This window comes from Mobula birostris, chromosome 9 (assembly GCF_030028105.1).
Source record: "Mobula birostris isolate sMobBir1 chromosome 9, sMobBir1.hap1, whole genome shotgun sequence".
Lineage (NCBI taxonomy): Eukaryota > Metazoa > Chordata > Chondrichthyes > Myliobatiformes > Myliobatidae > Mobula > Mobula birostris.
The window spans coordinates 139886362-139908070 of NC_092378.1; the positions used below are offsets into that span (position 1 = coordinate 139886362).

The window sequence follows — 21709 nt, forward strand, 5'->3', positions numbered from 1 at the left end:
ATTGTTCGGCGGCAGCTTGGTTACCTGGTCGGATTGCAGAGGGAGCTGGACTCCTCGGTGGGATCAGCCCAGGGCTGTGTGTGTTTGTGTGTGTGTGTGTGTGTGTGTGTGTGTGTGTGTGTGTGTGTGTGTATGGGGGGGTGGGGGGATACCTTGAGCCTCGGTTCCTTTGTCTGGCTGCGGCTGGTGGGTCGGCGATGGGGCAGTGCCAGATCCGGGGGTCTCACTGGCAAAGCTTTGTGCTGGGGGCTGGCGTTTGACTGCCCCCGTCCCGGGATGTTTATTGTTCTGAAACCCGGCGATCTGGATCTGGGAGCGCCTTGATCGATTGGATCCAGCCCCGGTTGCAAGGGGGAGGGAGCGGCGAACATGTACCCGGCTCTGAGCTCCTTCTACTGGGCGCCTGTGGCCGTGACGGGCTGGGAGCTGTGCTGTCCGGAGGCCGGCGGCAGGCCGGTTACGGCTGGAGTCCAGACACCCTTGGAAGGGGGAGCGGGAGAGGGTAGCTCGGCCACAGCGGCCGGTGGGGTAGTACGCACAGCGAACCCTAGCTCCGGGCAGAGGAAGGGCTGCAGCCCCGAGGAGATCCACTTGGCCGAGTGGGGGTCGGAGATACTCCAGCGGGAGAGGGAGGCTGCCAGGGAGGTGGAGAGGCAGGAGAGGGACGAGCGGCAGGCGACGGACATCGCCCTGAAGTACATCCGTCCGGACCAATGTCTGAAGTACATCAGGGTATGCGTGGACCCTGGTGAGTGAGCCTTCGCACCTTTTTCTTTCGTTCCCCACAAATTATTAACCCGTGACGCTAACAAAGGCAGCAAACATTCAACACGTCAGGCGGCGTCTTTCGACGGAGATGCTCGAATTCCTCCCGCAGATGTTGCCCCTTCTTCCAGCTTCTACCGTCTCTTGTGGAGAGAGAGAAATAGGCTTCAGGTCAACATCGGTTCAAGGTTTTGTTGTGTTACTGTTTCAGATTTCTGGCGTTTGTTTTGATTTGATGTAACTTTTAAAAAAACTATAAATTACTAATATATTATTACACATTACACTACTTTCCTGTTATTACTGAGCTAATACAAAGCTAAGTACTTTTATTTTTGTTTTCCTTCCACCTTCCTATTTTAACTAATATATAGTACTGTGCAAGTTTCTCTGTCTCTCTCTCTCTACCTGTCTCATACACACACACAAATACAGCATATAGGGCTGTATATTTATTGTCAATTATAATTTTTCAACATATGCCAGTGATACTAAACTAGATTCTGAGGTGTGTGTGAAGTAGGAATGGAGGGGTTCTAATACAAGCAGTTTTATGCGAGGATTTTAATTGGTACTGATTCATGTAAATGAGTGCTTGGTAATATGTTTCTGTTACACCTATTGAGATATAGTGAATAGCTTTGTGTGCCATCCAGACAGATTATTAAGGGGGGCAGTAACACAGTAGCATAATGTAGAATACAGTGTTACAGTTAGAGAGAAAGTACAGTGTAGACTGACAAATAGAGTGCAAAGGCCAGGATGAGGTCGACTGGGAGATCAAGTGTTCATCCGTATTGTATAAGTGGTCTGTTCAAGGGTCTCATGTCGGCAGGATAGAAGCTGCCCCTGAGCCTATCAATACGTGTTTTGAAGCTTTGGCGTTTCCTGCACAATGGAAGGGTGGAGTGACCAGAGCGGGTGAGGTCTTTGATTACGTTGGCTGGTTTCCCAAGGCTATGGGAAATGTAGGCAGAGTCATTGGAAGGAGCGACTAGCATTCATGATAGATTGGGCTGTGTTTGCAACTCTCTACAATTTCTTGCAGTCTTGGTAAAGGTATTCAGAGGTGTCTAATATAGGAAGGTTCAGGAGGTAACAGTTTAATTGCTAATTTGTTTATTATTGTCACTCACACTGAGATACAGCGGAAAATCTTTGCATATCATTCAGACAGATCATTCCATACACAAGTACATCAAGGTAGTTGAGTTGATGCCCTCTGTTGGTCGCGGTTGACCATGGATGTTGCGTCCCAGCTATGTGATAAGTAAGGCAGTACGATACGGAGAGCAAGCTGTTGCCCATGTAGCAGGTTTCCCCTCCACACAGCTGAGGAATCCAAAGGAACGGCAGATACTGATACAGTTTCGCACCAGTGGCATCACAGAAGTTGCCAGTCAGCGCTGTACTCAACATTGGACTGCCTTAAGAATTTCAGCTCCAGACTTTTCCTTAAAGTTTACTCCCCAAGCCTTCCCCATGAGCGGGTATAGCCGCAAAGCAGTGGAGGTTTGAGATCTAAGTTTTCCTTCTAGATGAGCTGCCAACCACGACTGACGAGTAAAAAAAGAAAAAAAATAGAATGCAGGATAGCACACATAAAGTGCTGGAGAAACTCAGCAGGTTAAGGCAGCATTTATGAAGAGGAATAATGAGTTGATGTTTCAGGATCAGGAGTTGATGTTCGTCAGGATTCAGGATGTAGTGTTAAAATTAATAATTAAGTGTAAAGGCCATGATAGATTGAGTGATTGAGTTTATCTTTATCATAGTATTTAGAAAGCAATCAATTTACATATAAAACAAAAAAAGTTAGAACTGTTTGTGACTGATTATTCATTCGGTGGGAACTTCCTGAAATAGTTCAAGTGTTTTTTTTTCTTTCAGTTCTGGAGGGGTGAATTCTGCACTTGAACTGAACATGTGTTGCTCCTCACTTAGCTATTCTGCAGGAGGCTGGCGGCTACGTGTTGCTGGATGTCTTGAACTCGCTGGAATCGGAGTATAGCATTGAGCATCAGTCTGTGCCCTCCACCATAACATGGAGAAGAGAGTTACCTCAAGACATATTGGATGAGCTGTCTGATGAGGTAAGCAGATAGGATGCTTAAAAGGACAACTCGGATTTCTGATTCATTTATTTTGTTACATATACACTGAAACATACAGTGAAATGTATGGTTTGCATTAACAACCAACACACCCAAGGATGTGCTGGGGGCAGCCCACAAGTGTCACCACGCATTACAGCGCCAACATAGCTTGCCTACAATGTTCAGAAGAACAACATAGAAGACTACAAAACGGAGCCTTCCAAACAACAAGGCAACAACAGCAAAACAATCCCTGTTCCTCCCTCCCTTCTGCCCACCCATGCACATACAGTACATGGTCCTTATGGTCCCTTAACCCAAGACCCTCCTTGTCTTGGGCCTGTCTTCCTCCCTTTCCTTACATGCCTTGGAACACAGAATGATCATAGTGTAACTCTGGATTCATCACTAGCTCAAACTCACACAGCTTATACATGCCACTGTAAGATAAAGTATTTTAGTGCAATACCTTTCACACCTTCCCAAATCATGTTGTAGCCATTGGCATACATTTTGAAAGAGGGCAACTGTTCTATCACAGAAAATACTGCAGCCAGTTTTCCCAAAGCAAACTCCCACATACAGCAATGTTTACTAGTGATTTTGGCTGAGAAGTCTATGGTATCAGATTATGCTTTACAAATGTTTTATATTCTGCTCACTAACTATATTGAAGAGGTTTCTTTTAAGAACAAGAAAATCAAATAATGTCACACCAGCTCTGAAAACATTTATAATCACTAGAGGCTTTGTAGATGCTGGAAATACAAAGTAATACACACACACACACACACACACACACAATGCTGGAAGAACTCAGCAGGTCAGGCAGCATCTACGCAAAGCAATAAAGAGTCAACGTCTTCGACCAAACCACTGACACTGACATAGATGCTGCCTGATGAGTACCTCCAGCATTTTGTGTCTGAAAACATTTAATAGCCAGCAGGAGACCTCTGTGTAAGTGCACAGGTAGGCACTAGCAGTGTGCAGAGACAGTGGTGTGAATTTGAGCATTGTATTCTGAATTGATTTCTTCATTCACTAGTTATTGATCTCAGAAAAAAATGTGCCAAGACTTCAGTCTTAAACTGAACTATCATTATGAAGAGCAACTCTTTTACTGTGTTTGTGAGAGCGATTACATTAACTCATGTTGTAAGTAACATATCCTCTTAACTCATCCAAGATGGCTTAGGAAATTCTCTTCTGCATCTTATTGGGGTGCCACTGTAGTGTAGTGGTTAGCACAGGGCTTTACAGATAGATAGATATACTTTATTGATCCTGAGGGAAATTGGATTTCGTTACAGCCACACCAACCAAGAATAGAGCATAAAGATAGCAATACAAAAACCACAAACAATCAAACAACAAAATGCAAACTATGCCAGATGGAAATAAGTCCGGGACCAGCCTATTGGCTCAGGGTGTCTGACCCTCCACGGGAGGAGCTGCAAAGTTCAATGGCCACAGGCAGGAACAACCTCCCGTGACGCCCAGTGTTGTATCTCGATGGAATGTGGCCGGGGTCCAACAGCAAAAAGTTCAGTATCCAGTCTACAAACACGTTCCTGGATCGTAATATGACCAGGATTGCACCATCCGTTGTTAACCAGAACAGTAAGCACTCAACTCCTTTACGCTTACCGCTCTCAGTGCACTTCCGGTCAGCCCGAACGGTCTGGAAGCCATCCATGGAGAAGTTTTGATCGGGTATGTCCTCGTGCAGCCCCGTTCCAGTAAAACACATCACACTGCACTCCCGAAATGTTCTCTGACGCCTGGCTAGCGCCGTCAACTCATCCATTTTATTACCCACCAAACTCCTCTTCTCCATAAGTTCCGTTGTCTCAACCCGGTCCTCTTTCCTCGACTTTGTGATCCCCCTCTGCATCCTCTGTGTTTTCCTCCAGATTTCAGCAGGGGTGTCCGCCGCTCTGCTCGCTAAACCGGCCTGCATAAGCTCATCAAATTTGCTGGTGAATGCAGCAGGCCAGGCAGCATCTCTAGGAAGAGGTACAGTCGACGTTTCAGGCCGTGATCCTTCGTCAGGACTAACTGAAGGAAGAGCTAGTAAGAGATTTGAAAGTGGGAAGAACCAGCTCTTCCTTCAGTTAGTCCTGATGAAGGGTCTCGGCCCGAAACGTCGACTGTACCTCTTCCTAGGGATGCTGCCTGGCCTGCTGCATTCACCAGACACTTCACCTGTGAGTCGGCTGGGGTGATATACTGTGTCCGGTGCTCCCGATGTGGCCTTCTATATATTGGCGAGACCCAACGCAGACTGGGAGATCGTTTTGCTGAACACCTACGCTCTGTCCGCCAGAGAAAGCAGGATTTCCCAGTGGCCACACATTTTAATTCCACATCCCATTCCTATTCTGATATGTCTATCCACAGCCTCCTCTACTGTAAAGATGAAGCCACACTCAGGTTGGAGGAACAACACCTTATATTCCGTCTGAGTAGCCTCCAACCTGATGGCATGAACATTGACTTCTCAAACTTCCGCTAATGCCCCACCTCCCCCTCGTACCCTATCCGTTATTTATTTATATACACATTCTTTCTCTCTCTCTCTCTCCTTTTTCTCCCTCTGTCCCTCTGACTATACCCCTTGCCCATCCTCTGGGTTCCCCCCCCTCCCCCTTTTCCTTCTACCTGGGCTTCCTGTCCCATGATCCCCTCATATCCCTTTTGCCAATCACCTGTCCAGCTCTTGGCTCCATCTCTCCCCCTCCTGTCTTCACCTATCATTTTGGATCTCCCCCTCCCCCTTTCAAATCTCTTACTAGCTCTTCCTTCAGTTAGTCCTGACGAAGGGTCTCGGCCCGAAACGTCGACTGTACCTCTTCCTAGAGATGCTGCCTGGCCTGCTGCATTCACCAGCAAATTTGATGTGTGTTGCTTGAATTTCCAGCATCTGCAGAATTCCTGTTGTTTGCGGCATAAGCTCAATCAGCTGGTCCCTGGAATAAACAATGCAACCATGCTTCTACCCCGCTAATGAGACGTGTCAGAATGTAACTATTTTCAGCACTAAAAACCCAAATAAAATTCTCTCTACCAGCATGTTAGAGAAGGTGCAGCTTCAATGTGTTACTGTGGGAAAAAAAATACAAAAAATAACGTAAGTTAGAAAAGTAAGAAGGAAAAAGTAAGAATACTCGTCAGAACGGCTGTAACAGGCTGCATGCACGACCGGCGCATGCGCACATAATGCAGATGGGGACTTCAGAGTTCAATTCCCATGCCCTCTTTAAGAAGTTTGTACGTCCTTCCTGTGAGTGCATGAGTTTCCTCCCTTATTTCAAAAATGTACCAGTTAGTAGATTAATTGGTCATTGTAAATAGTTCTGTGATTAGGCTAGGGTTAAATAGATACAAGTGTAGCTTGTTGGGCTGAACAGTCCTGTTCTATGCTGTATTTCTAAATAAAATAAAAGTAACATACATTCTAAGTTGATTACTGCATCAACTTAGACAGATCTCTACATCTAAGGAGGATAATTCTGTGTTTAGAGGACACAGGAAAATAATGGTCATTTGAACAAAAGAAAACATATATATCTTAAGGGTCTAAAATAATTAAATGATCAATTTATCCTTGCATTGTAGTTTACTTGGTGACATTGTTTGTGCTTTCAGGCTAAATATGTGTACAAGTCTAAGGAGGAAAATCAAATTCTGGTGCTGCTTTCACCAAATTACTTCCTTAACATGGTGTGGTCACATAAACAGGTAAGGATCAAATTGATGTCTCTGTGCAGCAAGGATGGAGAGATGGAGAGAATGCATGGTGGACAAAGGGGGTGAAGGTGAGGATTTTTGTTTAAAAAAATAACATGAAAATATAGGAAGCAACATTCAAATATAAGAAAATTTAATCAACATATTCCTATATAAAGGGATAGGGGTTAGTGCAGGAAAGTGGAACTAAGGCAATGCAAATACTTAAGTCTTTATTCTCCGTCAACATCACAGTGGATTGATCTGTAATTTATTGCCATCTTAAATCTTTACTTCTGATCTTTTCCACCAGCTGCTTTTCTATCAGAACAGTGGCACAATATTGACACAGACACAAGACATTTTTATTTCACAAGTTTATGGCAGATCGTTTGCCTTAGTTCTACTGTCTTGCCTCTCCCTTTGCTTCTTGCTTGGCCCTCTACTTATCTCTCTGGTTTTCACTCTGATGGATGGGTTGCATTGCAGGAGATGGTGTAGTGTACTTGAGAAAAGAGCTCTGGTTCTGTATTTGGAGCAAGTTTGGGTCTCTTTAACTACATACTTCTTTACTTTCCTATTGTCCATAAATGTTTGTGACATATTACTGTTAACTTTTTACCTTTTATCATGAAGTAGCTGCTAATTCAGACCTGTTGGCTCTAACAACATTTGTGTTATGCCTAAACCTCAATCCCATTCTCACTTCTGCCCTCTCCCCAATCAATTGTTACAACCCCTGTTAACCTCACCCAGGGATTTTCCTCTCTCCTCCAGTTCCTTCTCAACTTCTTGATGGTTTATTGCAAAGAGCCTCAAACAAAATAAATCGTGCTTTTGTGTAGGAAGTAGGCCAATGTTTGTTTAGGATGTAGAGCAGTAGGGTAGTGTTAACGATTAGTGCATCACTTTCCAGCACCAGCTTTCACCGATTGGGTTCAATTCCTGCCACTGGCTGTAAGGAGTTTATGCATTCTCCCCCTGAACACAGATATACAGTAAGGGTTAGTGTGTTGTGGGCATGCTACATTTGCGCTGGAAGGATGGTAACACTTGCGGGCTGCCCAGCACAACTCTTGTTGATTTGACATAAGCAATGCTTTTCACTGTATGTTTCAATGTCCATGTGACAATAAAAAAAGGTTAAGCTTTACTTTAAAAGATTTTTTTTTCTTTGGTCTTTAATTCCCTCTCGCCTCCTATTATCCAAGATGACTGGTGCTGCATACAGAACTTCTTTCACCTCAGACAGTTGAAGAAGTTTGGTGTGGGCCCCCAGATCCTAAGAACTTTCTACAGGGGCACAATTGAGAGCATCCTGACTGGCTGCATCACTGCCAGGTATGGGAACTGTAATTCCCTCAATCGCAAGACTCTGCAGAGAGTGGTGCAGACAGCCCAGCGCAACTGTAGATGTGAACTTCCCACTATTCAGGACATTTACAAAGATGGGTGTGTTTTTAAAAAAAAAAGGGCCCGAAGGATCATTGGGGACCTGAGTCACCCCAACCACAATCTATTCCAGCTGCTACCATCTGGGAAAACTGTACCACAGCATAAAAGCCAGGACCAACAGGCTCCAGGACGCTTCTTCCACCAGGCCATCAGACTGATTAAGTTATGCTGACACAACTGAATTTCCACGTTATATTGACTATCCTGTTGTACATTCTATTTATTATAAATTACTATAAATTGCACATTTAGACAGACATAACGCAAAGATTTTTACTCATGTATATGATGGATCTAAGTAATAAAGTCAATTAAATTAATTGCTAAGGCGTAGAAATCTAGGGACCTCGTGTTGGTAAATGGGATTAATGTAGATTGATAATTGATGGCTAGCATAGATGTAGTGGGCCAAAGGGCCAGTAACTGTGCTACATGACTAATTCTCATGTTAATCATTCAATCGGATCAGTTTAGCTTTTTTTTTGCTTGACAGAAAATGAAAGGCATTTTCATGGAAAACATCTGTGAAACATTTGACAGCTTCATAATGAGAGTTCTGGACAAGCGGTTTCATAGAAAAGCCACATTGGCTGTCATTGGCTTGGATACCTACACAAGGTAAATGTGAGTTCACAATATTTCCCAGAAATCTGTTTTCTTTTCAGCCTTGCAACAGATTTAATAATTTCTGTGTAATCTGTTATAAATGGAAGGATGAACTAGCGTTGGAAAGAGCTCAAAGGTGGTTTACAAAAATGATCCTGGGAATGAAAGGATTAATGTATAGGAAACAGTTGTTGGCTCTGGACCTGTACTTGTGGAATTTAGAAGAATAAGGGGAGAAATTTCATTGAAACCTGTGCATATAGAAAGGCCTGGAAAACTTGGACATGGAGAAGACATTTTCAATAGTAGAAGAATCAAGGACCAAAAGGGCCCCTACTCAGAGAGGTATGTTCCTTTTGAACAGAGATGAAGAGGAATTTCTTTGGGCAGAAAGCAGCGTATCTGTGGGATTCATTGCCACAGACAGATGTGAGGCCAGGTCATGGGGTGTATTTAAAGCAAAGGTTGATAGGTTCTTGATTAGTAAGGCTATCAAGAAGGCAGGAGAATGGGTTAAGAAAAATAAATCAGCCATGATCAAATGGCAAAGCAGTCTTGATGGGCTGAATGGCCTAATTCTGCTCCTCTGTATTATTTTTTAAAATTATCTTGCATAAATTACTGAGCTAAAGGTTGATGTAATCTCTTTTACCCTTAAGTAGCAAAGAACATTCCCATAAGCCATTGCTCCATTCATGTATCTATGTTGATACATTGGAGGCTTCTGGGCTTTCTTATACCATATATAGGGATTTAAAAAGATTAATTTCATAAATCTGAGTTAATGTGAAAGTTCAATGGCAGAAATATCAATTAGCAATGATCGATAAACAAAATCAGCTGGACGAACTCAGAAGGTTGAGCAACATCTGTGGGAGGAAAGGAACTATTGAGGTTTTGTTCCAAAACGTTGACCATTCCTTTCCCTCCACAGATGCCGCTAGACCCATGAGTTCTTTCATCAGATAGTCTGTTGCTCCAGATCTCCAATTAGAACAGGTAACTGCCTTTAACTTAGAACTTCTCAGCAAATCCCTTTCCATGGAAAATGTCCTTTTTACCATAATTTACAGACTGATTTTATTTTAAAGATATTAAGCACATTGATGTAAGTTTTTTTTGAAAAAAAGTGTGATGGTGTACAGAACACCCCAGTAGGGGTGGTGGTAGAGGTAAATACATTAGGAGCATTTAAGAAACTTAGATAGGCACATATGATAGAAAAGTGGAGGGTTCTGTGGGAGGAAAGGGTTAGATTGACTTTAAACTAGGTTAAAAGGTCAGCACAACATTGTAGGCTGAAGGTCCTGTACTGTTCTATGTTCTATAATCACTGATTTGTTACTTAACATAGTTTTCTTAAATTATTTAGGGAAAAGGGGCTTTACAGCCCAGTGAAAAGGCAACAGAATTCAGAAAACAACACTGATGAAGATTCAGAATCTTGGGTTAGCAAGGAGCTGGGGTTGACCTGTGCAGATTTGGATGAGGTCTGTGTTGTTTTCGTACATTAGTTGGTTTCTCATTTCTCCAAACTGACTGACAATCCAGTGCCAATGACAAGTGGGAAAATGAGGAATTTTTTTTTCCCAATGCACCCAGTAGTTCTGTTCTGGACTTCGCTAATCATGACCGTGTGGGAGCAAAATCAATTAATGCCCTACAAATGGTATTGGGTAAATCCGTGGCAAATGAGCATGGGGATGGGTCTGTTGGGATCATTCTGCTAAAAGCAGGTCAGACCTATGGGTTGAATGGTCTTCATTCCCTGCCTTAACTAATCTACGATTAGATGACCAAGACTTTTGTTGAATAAAAAGTAGAATTATTTAATCTATAGAAATAGCAAGGATGCAAGAATATATAATAGTGCTTAAATTTGCAGAGCCTATAGAATTCCTATGCACATACCATATTACTTTAGGAATGAGAAATGGCAGAAGATTCCTCAGTCTTACTCTGGATCAAGCTCACCTTTTTCCTGTTTTGTGTTCAGGTACAGGTGGCATTACAACTGCAAACGCACACAACAGTTTGGTTCTTAGAGAACTGGCAACAATTTGCAGATCATGTTGCAACACTCACAAAGGCTATAGCCCGATCTCCTTTCAAGTAAGTAAGCCACAGTGAATACCCATGCATCAAAGGAACTAATGTTTAAAAACTAGTTTGGAGGAGTATTCTTTTCTCTGTTGGGTACAAATTAAAAACAAAAATGTTTTTATTTTAGAGCTCATTTTTGTTTTTGAGGATTCTTATGTTGAATTTGCTATATGGTTTCTCTGGTAAGACCATAAAACAGAGGAGCAGAAATCAGACATTCGGCCCATCGAGTCTGCTCCGCCATTTAAGGCATAGGTTGTCTGGGTGGCTATGAATAGAGCAGAACATTGAGTCAGTCCTAAGGAGCTGGCTCTCATGCATTTTCCAAGCTGCTTTTACAACTACAGCACATGTTTTAGAGGTATCTTTTGTCTGATAGCATTACTGTAGAGGAAATGTACACAAGATTTTTTTTTTTTAAAAAAACACACAAAACCATTGTTTTCGTGATCCTTGAAAAAATCCTGTTCATTTTTACAACATACTTTAGTTATTGAAAATACTTCTCCAAAAAAATGTTAATGCAACACCTACAGTGGTTTCAGTTTTCCTACATCTAATCAGTGGTGCTGGAGTTTTACCTTTGTGTTCACCAGGTTGAGTTATTGGCTTCGTATTACACAGTTCCAATGGCTGCTGATTCTTTCGATCCTACAAATAAGTTACTTAATAGAAATATAGTTTAAGATTTATCCACGCAAACATGAGGAAATCTGCAGATGCTGGAAATTCAAGCCACACACATCAAAGTTGCTGGTGAACATAGCAGGCCAGGCAGCATCTCTAGGAAGAGGTACAGCCGACGTTTCAGGCTGAGACTCTTCATCAGGACTAACGAAGGGTCTCGGCCCGAAACGTTGACTGTACCTCTTCCTAGAGATGCTGCCTGGCCTGCTGCGTTCACCAGTAACTTTGATGTGTGTGGGTTAAGATTTATCCATATTGCTCTGCATTTGAAATTAGCTAAACTTGTGTCTTAATACAATGGTTAAAGGAATGTATTTTCAAAAATAAAACTTCTTTTGACAAGACGTTCTTGTGAAAATAATTTTGTTTAGAAAGCAGACTGAGAAAATGACCTTCTCCTTCTGTCCTGATGGAACGTGGTCCACTGGTGTGAAAGTGGACAAGGATGGAAAGGGCCTCCTGAAATTGTGGAAAAAACAGCTTCAGCAGCTCAACAGGATCACCCAACCAGTGGCAATGGCAATAGCACAAGCTTACCCTACACCACAGCTGCTCGTGCGGGTAATGGCAGCTATATATAAATATCTGCCATTTTTCTCATTCACGTCTCTGCTAATAGTTTCCACTCTGTCCATCCATCTTAATAGTTTCCACTATTCATCTTACCATGTTATTAATATACAGTGAAACCTTGATTATCCATAGTCTTTATTATCCACAGAAGTTACCACGGAATTAGGTTACCATCAAGAGATGGAGCAAATGTATTTTTTTTTTTTTAAAAGCTGGCTGCTCCTTAACCATCTGGGTTCTTGTTCCAACTACTGTAGGTAAGTAGTTGTTATTTGGATGTCGATAGTCACATACTTGATTTTCTGTGCTTCATTAGTATTTAACTTTAGGCTAAAAAAAAATAAAGCAGGAGATCAGAAGCAAGCAGTTTCCCAAAAAATCCATACCAGATACTGGATTAATTGGAAAAAAGAGCTTGAATCATAAACCAGAAACCAAGCAAGGGATAAAGGTACCTGTATATATTACAATGTTAATTATTTTTCAGGATTGGTTAACAGTTCAATGATTATAACAACATATTATCCAATAGAACAATAGAAAGGAGATAGGCCTTGGCATCTTTCCATATAGATGTTCACATTTTCCTCTGAAAATTTCCCTTTGTGAGGGATAATCGAGGTTCTACTGTGCTTGCATTGTAGACTACTAATAACCATGCTTCAAAATAATTGTGGTCATCCAAATTTCTTGCTGCCCGTATTTTAACACACACCAGTACTGCTTGCCTAATTTCCCTAGTGCTGATTATTGACTTTAACAACTTTCAGTTGAGAAATATTTTAAAAACACATACTTATTTTCAATTACCTTCCTGTAGCTCAATTTTCCTCGTCAACCCATAACTCTCAGATGTCAGTGCTGCTTTACCTCTAGATTCCAACAGCTGAGAATTTAATCACTTCCTCAATAGCCATGTCTTCAGCTGCCTAAGCCTTATGATCTGGCATTCTCTTCTATCTTCTCACTTTCTCCTGACTTTGTTTTACTGTGGGAACATCTCCTGAAACTATTTCCTTAAGTAGCTCACTTTTATATTTTATAATGCTATTGTCAAACGTTTTAAGATGTTTTGTGATAAAGGTATTATGTAAATGAAATTAGTTATTCAGTTTCACAATATAAGCAGTTTGATGCCTATTTTTAATGTCAATGCATGAGATGTAAGCAGAAGAGGCATTAATAAAGGAAAGAGTCACTTCACTGCAGTGACATGGGGAAGAATATTGAACTTTATTGCCACAATCTGTTGATCTTGTCTAAGTTCTTTGAGGGAAATTCCCTTTTTTATATCTTCTTGAGGGGTACTGTTTATATCAATTTCCTGCGTTAACAAAAATGTCCTAATTTTGCCCTTTATTTTTATGCTGATGCACTTGTGCTATGCCGAACTGATGGGGTTCCATCTTTCAGTTCATTTCTTCAACATCAGGCTAAGCAGTGATTTGCATGCATTGAGTCAGCTTCTGTCTTCCTTTTATAAAGAGTCTGGTAATTTTACTTTGTTCAGATTTATTCTTAGCCAAATTCTTTTCAAAACTGATCTAAACAACTTAATGTATCTGTTCCTTTAAAAAAAAACAATAAAGGTTCTTTGATTCATTTTAAACTTAAATTGAAAAAAAATTGTCTAAATGCTACCCTTGCTCATTTGATACTTTGATTCTATTTGCTTTGTAGATTTAAAATGATTGGAATTAATTTTATAGAACAAGTTTACAAAAGTGGATAGTAAACAATGTTTACACTAAATCCTTCTAGAGCAACCCAAGATTAATCATTGATTTTTGATAATTTTCTGATTGAATGCTTTATTAATTGGGGAGATTCTGTTTTCCCTTGCTGCAGAATCCTCATTAAGTAAAGACTGAGCAGATTCATGAAAAATCATTCCCTCTTGCTCTTGTTGCATTTTGATATGGTTCTCCCAAAGAATTCTGAACATTTGCAATATAAACAAACTTTCTACTCTTTCTGCTGCAAACACTCAAGATAATAGTACATGTATTACTGTGCTCTGGAAAACATTTGGTACCAGTACCAATCCCAGCTTTTAACCAACTATCTATCCATTCTACTGCATTTTTAAACATTCACCTTGATTTTAAACACAGAAGTTGAGCCTCTACAACACCTCTAAATGCTTTACAAGTACACGTTATCCACACATTATCTTCACCTAACCTAAAAAAACATTAAATTGCCATACATGGTTTCTTTTGAACACATTTGCAATGTGAGATTTTCTTTATCTTAATTTATCCCACACTGTGCCCCCAAGAAACTTGCTGCTATTCATTTAAAGTGATCAATGTTAAATTGGCCTCCCAACATTTCTCTAGTATGACATGTTTAAAGATTGGAGATTTCCTCTTCAAATTCTCTCAGCATGCATTCAGGAACTCTTGTTTTTCCCCCAAAAGTTACAATTCTTTCCCCCCCACCCCCAAGAATTATCATACATATATTTGGCCATTATAGCACAATGTTTTACAATACCAGTGAACAGGTTCAATTCCTGCTGTTCCCTACAAGCAGCTTGCATGTTCTCTCTGTGAATGTGGGGGGTTTCTTCTGAGTGTTCCAGTTTCCTCCCACAATCTAAGGCTGCACTGGTTAGGAGGTCAATTGGTCATTATAAGTTGTGATTAGGCTAGGGTTATATTGGAAGTTGCTGGATGATATGGCTCAAAGGGGGCAGAAAGGCCTGTTCCACACTGCATCTCAATAAATAAATACTTCACACTTTTTGCAGGGAAGTAACATTCATTCAGCCCCCTTTCTGTAACTTATTTTTATCTCCATTATTCTTTAATATAATAATGGATCCTAATTTTTCACTCATTATATTTTAATCCTCTGTATTTGCAGTAACTCCAGCTGTTTATCTTTTTTGAAGAATATTTAGTTTGTGCACAATAATTAAAATTTCCTAATTGGTTTAGACAGGCGATTCTAGTACATATGGTCTTATTCTTTGACTGCTGCTGCTCTTGCCATTTCCTTTATAAACAGGACCAATTAAATATAGTTTCAGATGTGTCAATGTTATATACTTCCTAAAACAAGATGAAGCAGCATTGTTAAACTGAAAGAATTGTTGCCGATAGTTGTAGCATTCCATCACATTTAGCCATTTCCATTATCCTTAATTCAGTTTTCACTGGATAAACAGTCATCCATTATTTCAGTCCTGTTGTTTAACATTTCTCTTCACTCCAATTTGCCTGCCCCTTGCATCCTCTCTCTATGCAATGGAATAGCAGTCCTCTTATGCCTCATCCTAAAAAAATAAATTCAGTTTTTCTGTGGCCTATCATTTTCAATCTCAACATGTTATTAATGCTGTAAAATGTTTACTGCCTGACAGATAAAATTCACAGTTGTGCCTTAACATTATGCATTAAAGGCTTATAGACAATGCACTACAGAATGGGAGAAGCAGAATCTGTTATCGGAGGTGAAAGTGGAAGCTGGAGGAAAACGTGTGGATCGACGTGTTGGACCAGATATATCCCGCAGGTTGTACATTTTCATGACCTCAGAAAATTCTGACATAGTCTTGGATAAAAGTGGTTAAATAGATCAGATGAAAAGAAAATGGTGCATTTTATGAACTTTTTATATAAAATACATTAGCAGGGATGTCTGTATTTGAAAACAGTTTAGCGTTAGCAGTGTTATTGAAACCTTATTACTTGTGAGCTCTAAACTGTTTTTATTAAAACAGTTACTTTCAATTTCTTGTAGTGGATTAATAAACAGTGTCACAGGCCAGTTTCTAATTCAATATACAAAACGTAGCTGCTCATACGGTGACAAAAGCTGTTAATGCAAGTCAAAATTCTAGAATAATGTTTTCACAAAATTGACATGTGGGTCCAGCAGGAATGTTTATGGAAAAGGTTTGCCAATTAAATAAAAATCTAAACTTATGGTAATTGCATAGATTAACCCAACCCTGTTGAGTTATATACAAGTCTTCAGCAGATAGGGAGCAGTGGAGAGATTAGGCACACCATCTTCTGGAAGTTAAAGAATTGATAAACTTTGAAGGAGGGTGCCAATTGTCAAAGACAATTTTTCCAGCCACAGGATCTCTGCAGAAATTCCAGCACAGTGTCATAGGCCCAACCACCATAGGCTCATCAACTGCAGTTTTTCTATCAAGTGGGGGTGTACACCAATGTTTCCACCTTGTTCAACTCTTTGCCACTCTACAGTAAATAACAGTTCTAGATCTCATCCAACTTAAATGGCGCAACATTGAGGCATGGGATGATAAATGACAAGTACCATTCACATTAGGCAATAATTCCAGGCATCTACCCACTTACCCTTGACTTTCAACACCAAGTTTCCAAATATTGAACATGGTGGGTGGCACTTCAGAACAGAAGATCAATTGGGCAAGCTAAATGTGTATGCATTAGCTGCAAGAGGTCAGAAGCTGGTTATAAGAGTTAGAAAGATTAAAAGGAAAAATAATGTGGGTATAAATACTGTGGCTTCAAAAGGCTGGGCATCTGCAGCAAATAAATCACCTTCTGATACCCGAGACTCTCCACAGAGCACAAGTCAGGAGTGTGATAGAATTCTCTCCACCTATCTGGAAGGGTACAACAGCAACACTGATAACACTATGTAGAACGAAGCAATCTACTTGAATGGATGTCTATTCCACCTCCTTGAATATTTATTGCTTCCAACTTTAACAAAATTCACTCTAAACACTCAACTGCTCCCAAATGCAAAGCCCTGTATCACTAAGACAAGTGCTGCAGATGCATGGAAAGATCCTGACATAGAAATATCACTTCCTTTACTAATGCCAGATCTAAATCCAGAACCCACTTCCTACAGTGCTGTGAAAGCACCATCACCAGAATTGCAGCAGCTCAAGGTAACCACTCAGTAGCTCAAAGATGAGACATGGCCAGCTTCACCTTCTTGCTAAATCAAAGCAAATCAGTGGCATATTAACAACCGATAGGACCTATGCTTCCCAAAGGATTAAGAATCATTGGGTAGCATCTTCATTGAGTTTGTTGCAAGTCATAAACCTCTCATAATTTACTGTGTTACCACTTGGCACAGCAAGTAAGCCAATAAGCTATTAACTGTATTTGGTCATACCCACACTGGCTTTGACATGTTTTACAGGGAAAATACTTCTCAGTTTAAGAAAAAGGCACTTAATCTTGCATGAAAACTGCAAGACCGTGTTTAGAAACTTGGCACTTGTGGCAAATCCACAAAAATAAATTGAACAAAATTTGTGCTAAAATGTGAGTTTTAATGATGAAGACTAATTGTTTAGACAATATGAAAATCTACTTCACCAATGAAATAGTTCCAAAATTTCAGACTTTAGATAGCATGAAATGCTAGACTGGAGGAAGCGAGTAACTGGCCACATGAGCTTTAGCCAGGTAATCCAATTTTAAATGCCACTGAGCATTGAGATTTTAAATTCAAAATAATGATTTATGAAAAAGGGCGATAGGCTGCTTAAGATACAAGTGCACACATTACCAGTATATTGTTTTGGTATTTAAACGGTTTACAACTGTAATCCCTTCCATTTGGTCACCATCTAGCATGAGAACAGTAAACTGCTGATACCTCAGCTCCCAGTTCTCTGCTCCAATTAGGGATAGAAGATCTTTAACTGCTTTCCACTGCAGGATTATCACCACTGGAGTTGAGGCCTCATTAGTACAGGAAGCAGATAAAATAACTGTTCAAAACTGAAGGTAGTTTTACAGTCCTAAATACTGCCATGTCCTCCATTGCTACCAGATTTAGAAACCAAACTAATGAAAATGAAACAAAATCACAATTAGGAATTAAAAAAAGGGACCAAATCAAAAGATTGGCATTAAATACATTTTGGGAATAAAATGTAGTTAATTACCTTTTGCTAGAGAACTGTTATAAGCATATTAGTAAGAAATATTGGAGGAAACTTCATTAAATTTCTATGGACAAATACTTAAGTTGAACTTGAAAAAAAATCTATTGAAAAAGAAAGGATTAAATGGAAGTGAATAGCCCTGGGATTTATAGGGATGAAATTCAAGTTACCATGACAATCAGTGATGTTAGTCTCTTTCATTTGAACAAGTCAGAAGCAATTCAGATTCCAGTAGGAATGACCTGTTTTGATTGGGAGTTGCTTAAAACTTGTCCACATGAGCCATCAAGCTTTGGTTTTAAAACTGGTCCACCTGCTCTGGAGTGCCAAAGTTTGTAACTTGATTAGGACAAAGTTTATATTTAGGCAATGCTACAAGAGAAAAATGAATCATTTGAAGGTGCTAACTTAGAAATTAGCTTACAGAAATTAAGGAAGCAAAGAATAAGGTTAACCTTAAAATTGCTTTAGTTCAGATCTGCTCAGGTATAAAATTAAACCTGCCCCAAACGAAACATCAGTCTGAACTCAAAGTATTTTTTGTGTTAATAACTGGGCGCAAATTGAAAATTAATCAGGTGCAGGTCAAGTAACCAGCTTCAATTCCTGTTTTGATTTATGAAACTTAGGTCTCCCAATTAGCAATAACAAAGTTATCGATAAAATTTAAGCGAAGAAGCCAGTTCAATGTGATTTAAAATAGGAACTGGAGAGAATAAAAATAAGACAAAGGGGCAGCTTAATGAGCCAATAAATTTCTTTGAATTAATTGAGATTCTATCTGCAAAGAAAATGTTTGGAGCAATTTTTACAATATGTAAAGTAGTGGATGATGAAAGAAAACAAAAATGATGAGAAAACCCTTTCTCTTGTATATTAAGAAAAGCACCAGATTTTCCATTAAGGAGTGTGTAATGATCAAGTTTCCCAAATTTCTTTAATGTGGCAGACAGCCTATGGAATTCTTTGTCTCCATACAATAATTAACTGAGTTACTTAAACAACGTTCAAAATATACATTAATTGTCTAATGGTAGAACTATCACATACCTACCATACAGCAAGAGGTGGTACATAAAATACGATTTGCCATGATTATAGGAAATTCTGACCGGTGTTTATAATACATATCCATTTATTGACATATTTGCAATACTGTACTGTGATACTATTACGAAATGTATGGTTACTTTACTTAGCACTTGATTAGTAGTATTTGTATGCATAACAATTGTGTATGTGTTATGAGTTGATGCAATCCTGTTTAGAATAGTCATGGCATAATGTACTCTAGCTAGAGAGATGGACAGAACTATGCCTATTGGAAAAAAAAAGGGGATTATAGAAATTGTAGAAATCTTATGCTTAAAATATTTGGCTTGATATTAACACCAGGAAAAGTTAATGGAAGTTCAAAGATGATTGTTAACTAATAAATCCAGGAGAATAAAATATATTTTCTTTCAGGCTTGGAAAAAATATAGCATTGCTATTCTAATTTTGATTAAGATTTCACATTAAATATTCAGCTGTGATATAGTATTACACACCAGACTGCAAGTTAAAGTACAAATTTTTAGATTAAGCACAAGGAAAAATTGAGTGTCATACAACAGTACTTGCAAACAGAAATGATAAAAACATTACAAACAAGCTTGAAGAGCACAAGTAAGAGTCCAACGCCTCACACAGAATGCTACACCTAAAACCCAAGAGCACAAAATGTTTTTTTTCCCCTGTACTGAGAGCCAAGTTTGTAGATTGTTTATTGTAACCCTGAAAAGTGAGACTAGATTTGTGAGTTTGACAAAATGTAATATCTTTGTATTAATAGATGTGATTAAATAAATAGTAACTTGTGGTGTGCAATGTGTTGCATCAATTGAAATATTATAAAGGGATCAAATATAAGACAAGGTTTGAACTGGCACATGATGCCATATTTGCACGCTGCTATGCAAGGAGAACTTCACAGCTTTTATGGCCTGAAATTTTAAATAGAAATTCTGCAGTATTTGTTTCTTTTAAGATCTCAATTTTAAACATTAATCAAACTATTACTCTAAAGCAAAGACACTATGTTTGCTAACCTGTAGGAGGCATAGAGAGGTTATAAAGCTGAATATAGAAGATATTTTCAATTTCTTTCTGAACAAATATGGCACAGCTCTAAGGAAAGAAGTTTCACTTTTTAAACAAAAAACCTCAAAATTCCTACCTTTGGATTTTTTTTGCATCCAGACATTTTCCATCTTGGCAGCACTTTATATTTGTCAAAGATATCATGTTTTTCCCCTATTAAGTTGCTGGTTGTTTTTTTTTTGAAAATGTTAGAAGTTGTAAAAGTACAAATCCAAAAGGGGCAAAAAGTATACAATGGTGACTACATTACAACAGAAGAGTGAAAATTGCATTTAAACTTTACAACAGATCTGGAACCAGAATGCCAAAACCAGAATTCAAGTTACACAAATATTCCATTTGAAGCGCTGAACATTAGAATTAGCATTGCACATTAATTATGTTTCCAGACATTCACACAAATTAAACCTTACTGGTAGTTTCCATCATTACAAACATAAGCAATTTCCACTCAAACTATCTTCTACAGAAGAATGGGCGGTCAATAGTCGGGAAATATTATATACTGTCATTCTTAGTATGCCCAGAAAGCACTATTGGAATAAAAACAGGAAATCTTCATATTTGTTTACATTCTGCTATGTACTAATGGTCTAATTTCATTTGGCATAAATACGGCCAATTTTGAAATAGGTGCACTAACTTCCATACTAGGCAAAGTAGAATTCTTGGAACCAATTTGAGGAATAACCCACTGAAGCCAAATGTGACCGATTCAAAGTAATACTTCAGAATGTGAGACCAACCATCCTTTGAGCTGGAAGTTGGCAATAATTACTTGATTATAGTAACACTAGTAACCAATTACCGTTATCAAACATCATACAGTTGATGAGCATTCCATACATAAATTGAACAGAATGAGATTTCAAGCAGCTTTGCAAATGTGCTCCATTGCTTGCAATAGGAAAGTCTATTTTGGGGATTAAAACTGTTAAAGGTCCAATGAAAATCATTAATATGCTTTTTACTCAATTCATTTTAGATTGCTCGGATAGTAGACACTTCTATTGCAGTGTACCAGCAACTGAAATATTTAAATATGTCTTTACAACACAGAAATTAGGCTTACATCAAATTTAAAGTTGAGATTGACAACTATTTTCTTCAGTCACACTTACCAACATAAATTTTACAACAGCATCCACTCTTCCAGCTGATTCTTCCCTCTCCTGAAAGAGGTTAATTTCAGAAGGTTTTAATAATTACTTCAGTAAAATGTAAGTGCAAGCCCAAACTGCTGTTGTTTGTCAAAATTTTCTGACAAAAGTTAATCTGAACCTCATCAGATGTTCACTTGCACGTCTCCAGTAGCGCACAGTTACTGGGAATAGGAATCAGATGTTCACATACACATTTCCAGTATCACAGTTATTGGGAATAGGAATCAGTACATTATTCCCCCTCCAACTCAACATTGACTGATCAGACTTGGCTTTATCCCAACTAAGAACTAAAGCTCAGGAAAAACTCAAATGATTTCCCTGGTTTACTTGGAGAAAGACTCAACCAATGAGGTAGAGCTTACTGACGTTTTCTTGAGAAATAAGATATGCATGCTAAACATTTTAGACAAGCTGATTATTTAATATATTAGGTGAAAGTGCTAAATAACCTACAAAAACTGTGTAGA

General features: G+C 39.2%; 1 protein-coding gene across 1 annotated transcript; it reads left to right on the forward strand.

Annotated features, from left to right (window-relative positions):
- Nucleotides 1–191: 191 nt before the first annotated feature.
- Nucleotides 192–19791, forward strand: LOC140203128 (probable crossover junction endonuclease EME2). Its single transcript, XM_072268971.1, has 8 exons — nucleotides 192–748; nucleotides 2710–2858; nucleotides 6513–6605; nucleotides 8542–8666; nucleotides 10027–10144; nucleotides 10651–10766; nucleotides 11816–12005; nucleotides 15427–19791. The coding sequence occupies exons 1-8, from the start codon at nucleotides 370–372 to the stop codon at nucleotides 15595–15597; spliced, it is 1341 nt and encodes a 446-aa protein (XP_072125072.1). The 5' UTR covers nucleotides 192–369; the 3' UTR covers nucleotides 15598–19791.
- The last annotated feature ends 1918 nt before the right edge of the window (nucleotides 19792–21709 follow it).

Excerpts from the sequence above, each read along its gene's own strand:
- LOC140203128 (XM_072268971.1), top strand. The coding sequence starts at position 370 with ATGTACCCGGCTCTGAGCTCCTTCTACTGGGCGCCTGTGGCCGTGACG. Across the intron at positions 6,606-8,541 it reads TGGTGTGGTCACATAAACAG|AAAATGAAAGGCATTTTCAT; the intron begins GTAAGGATCAAA and ends TTTGCTTGACAG. Across the intron at positions 10,145-10,650 it reads CCTGTGCAGATTTGGATGAG|GTACAGGTGGCATTACAACT; the intron begins GTCTGTGTTGTT and ends TTTTGTGTTCAG.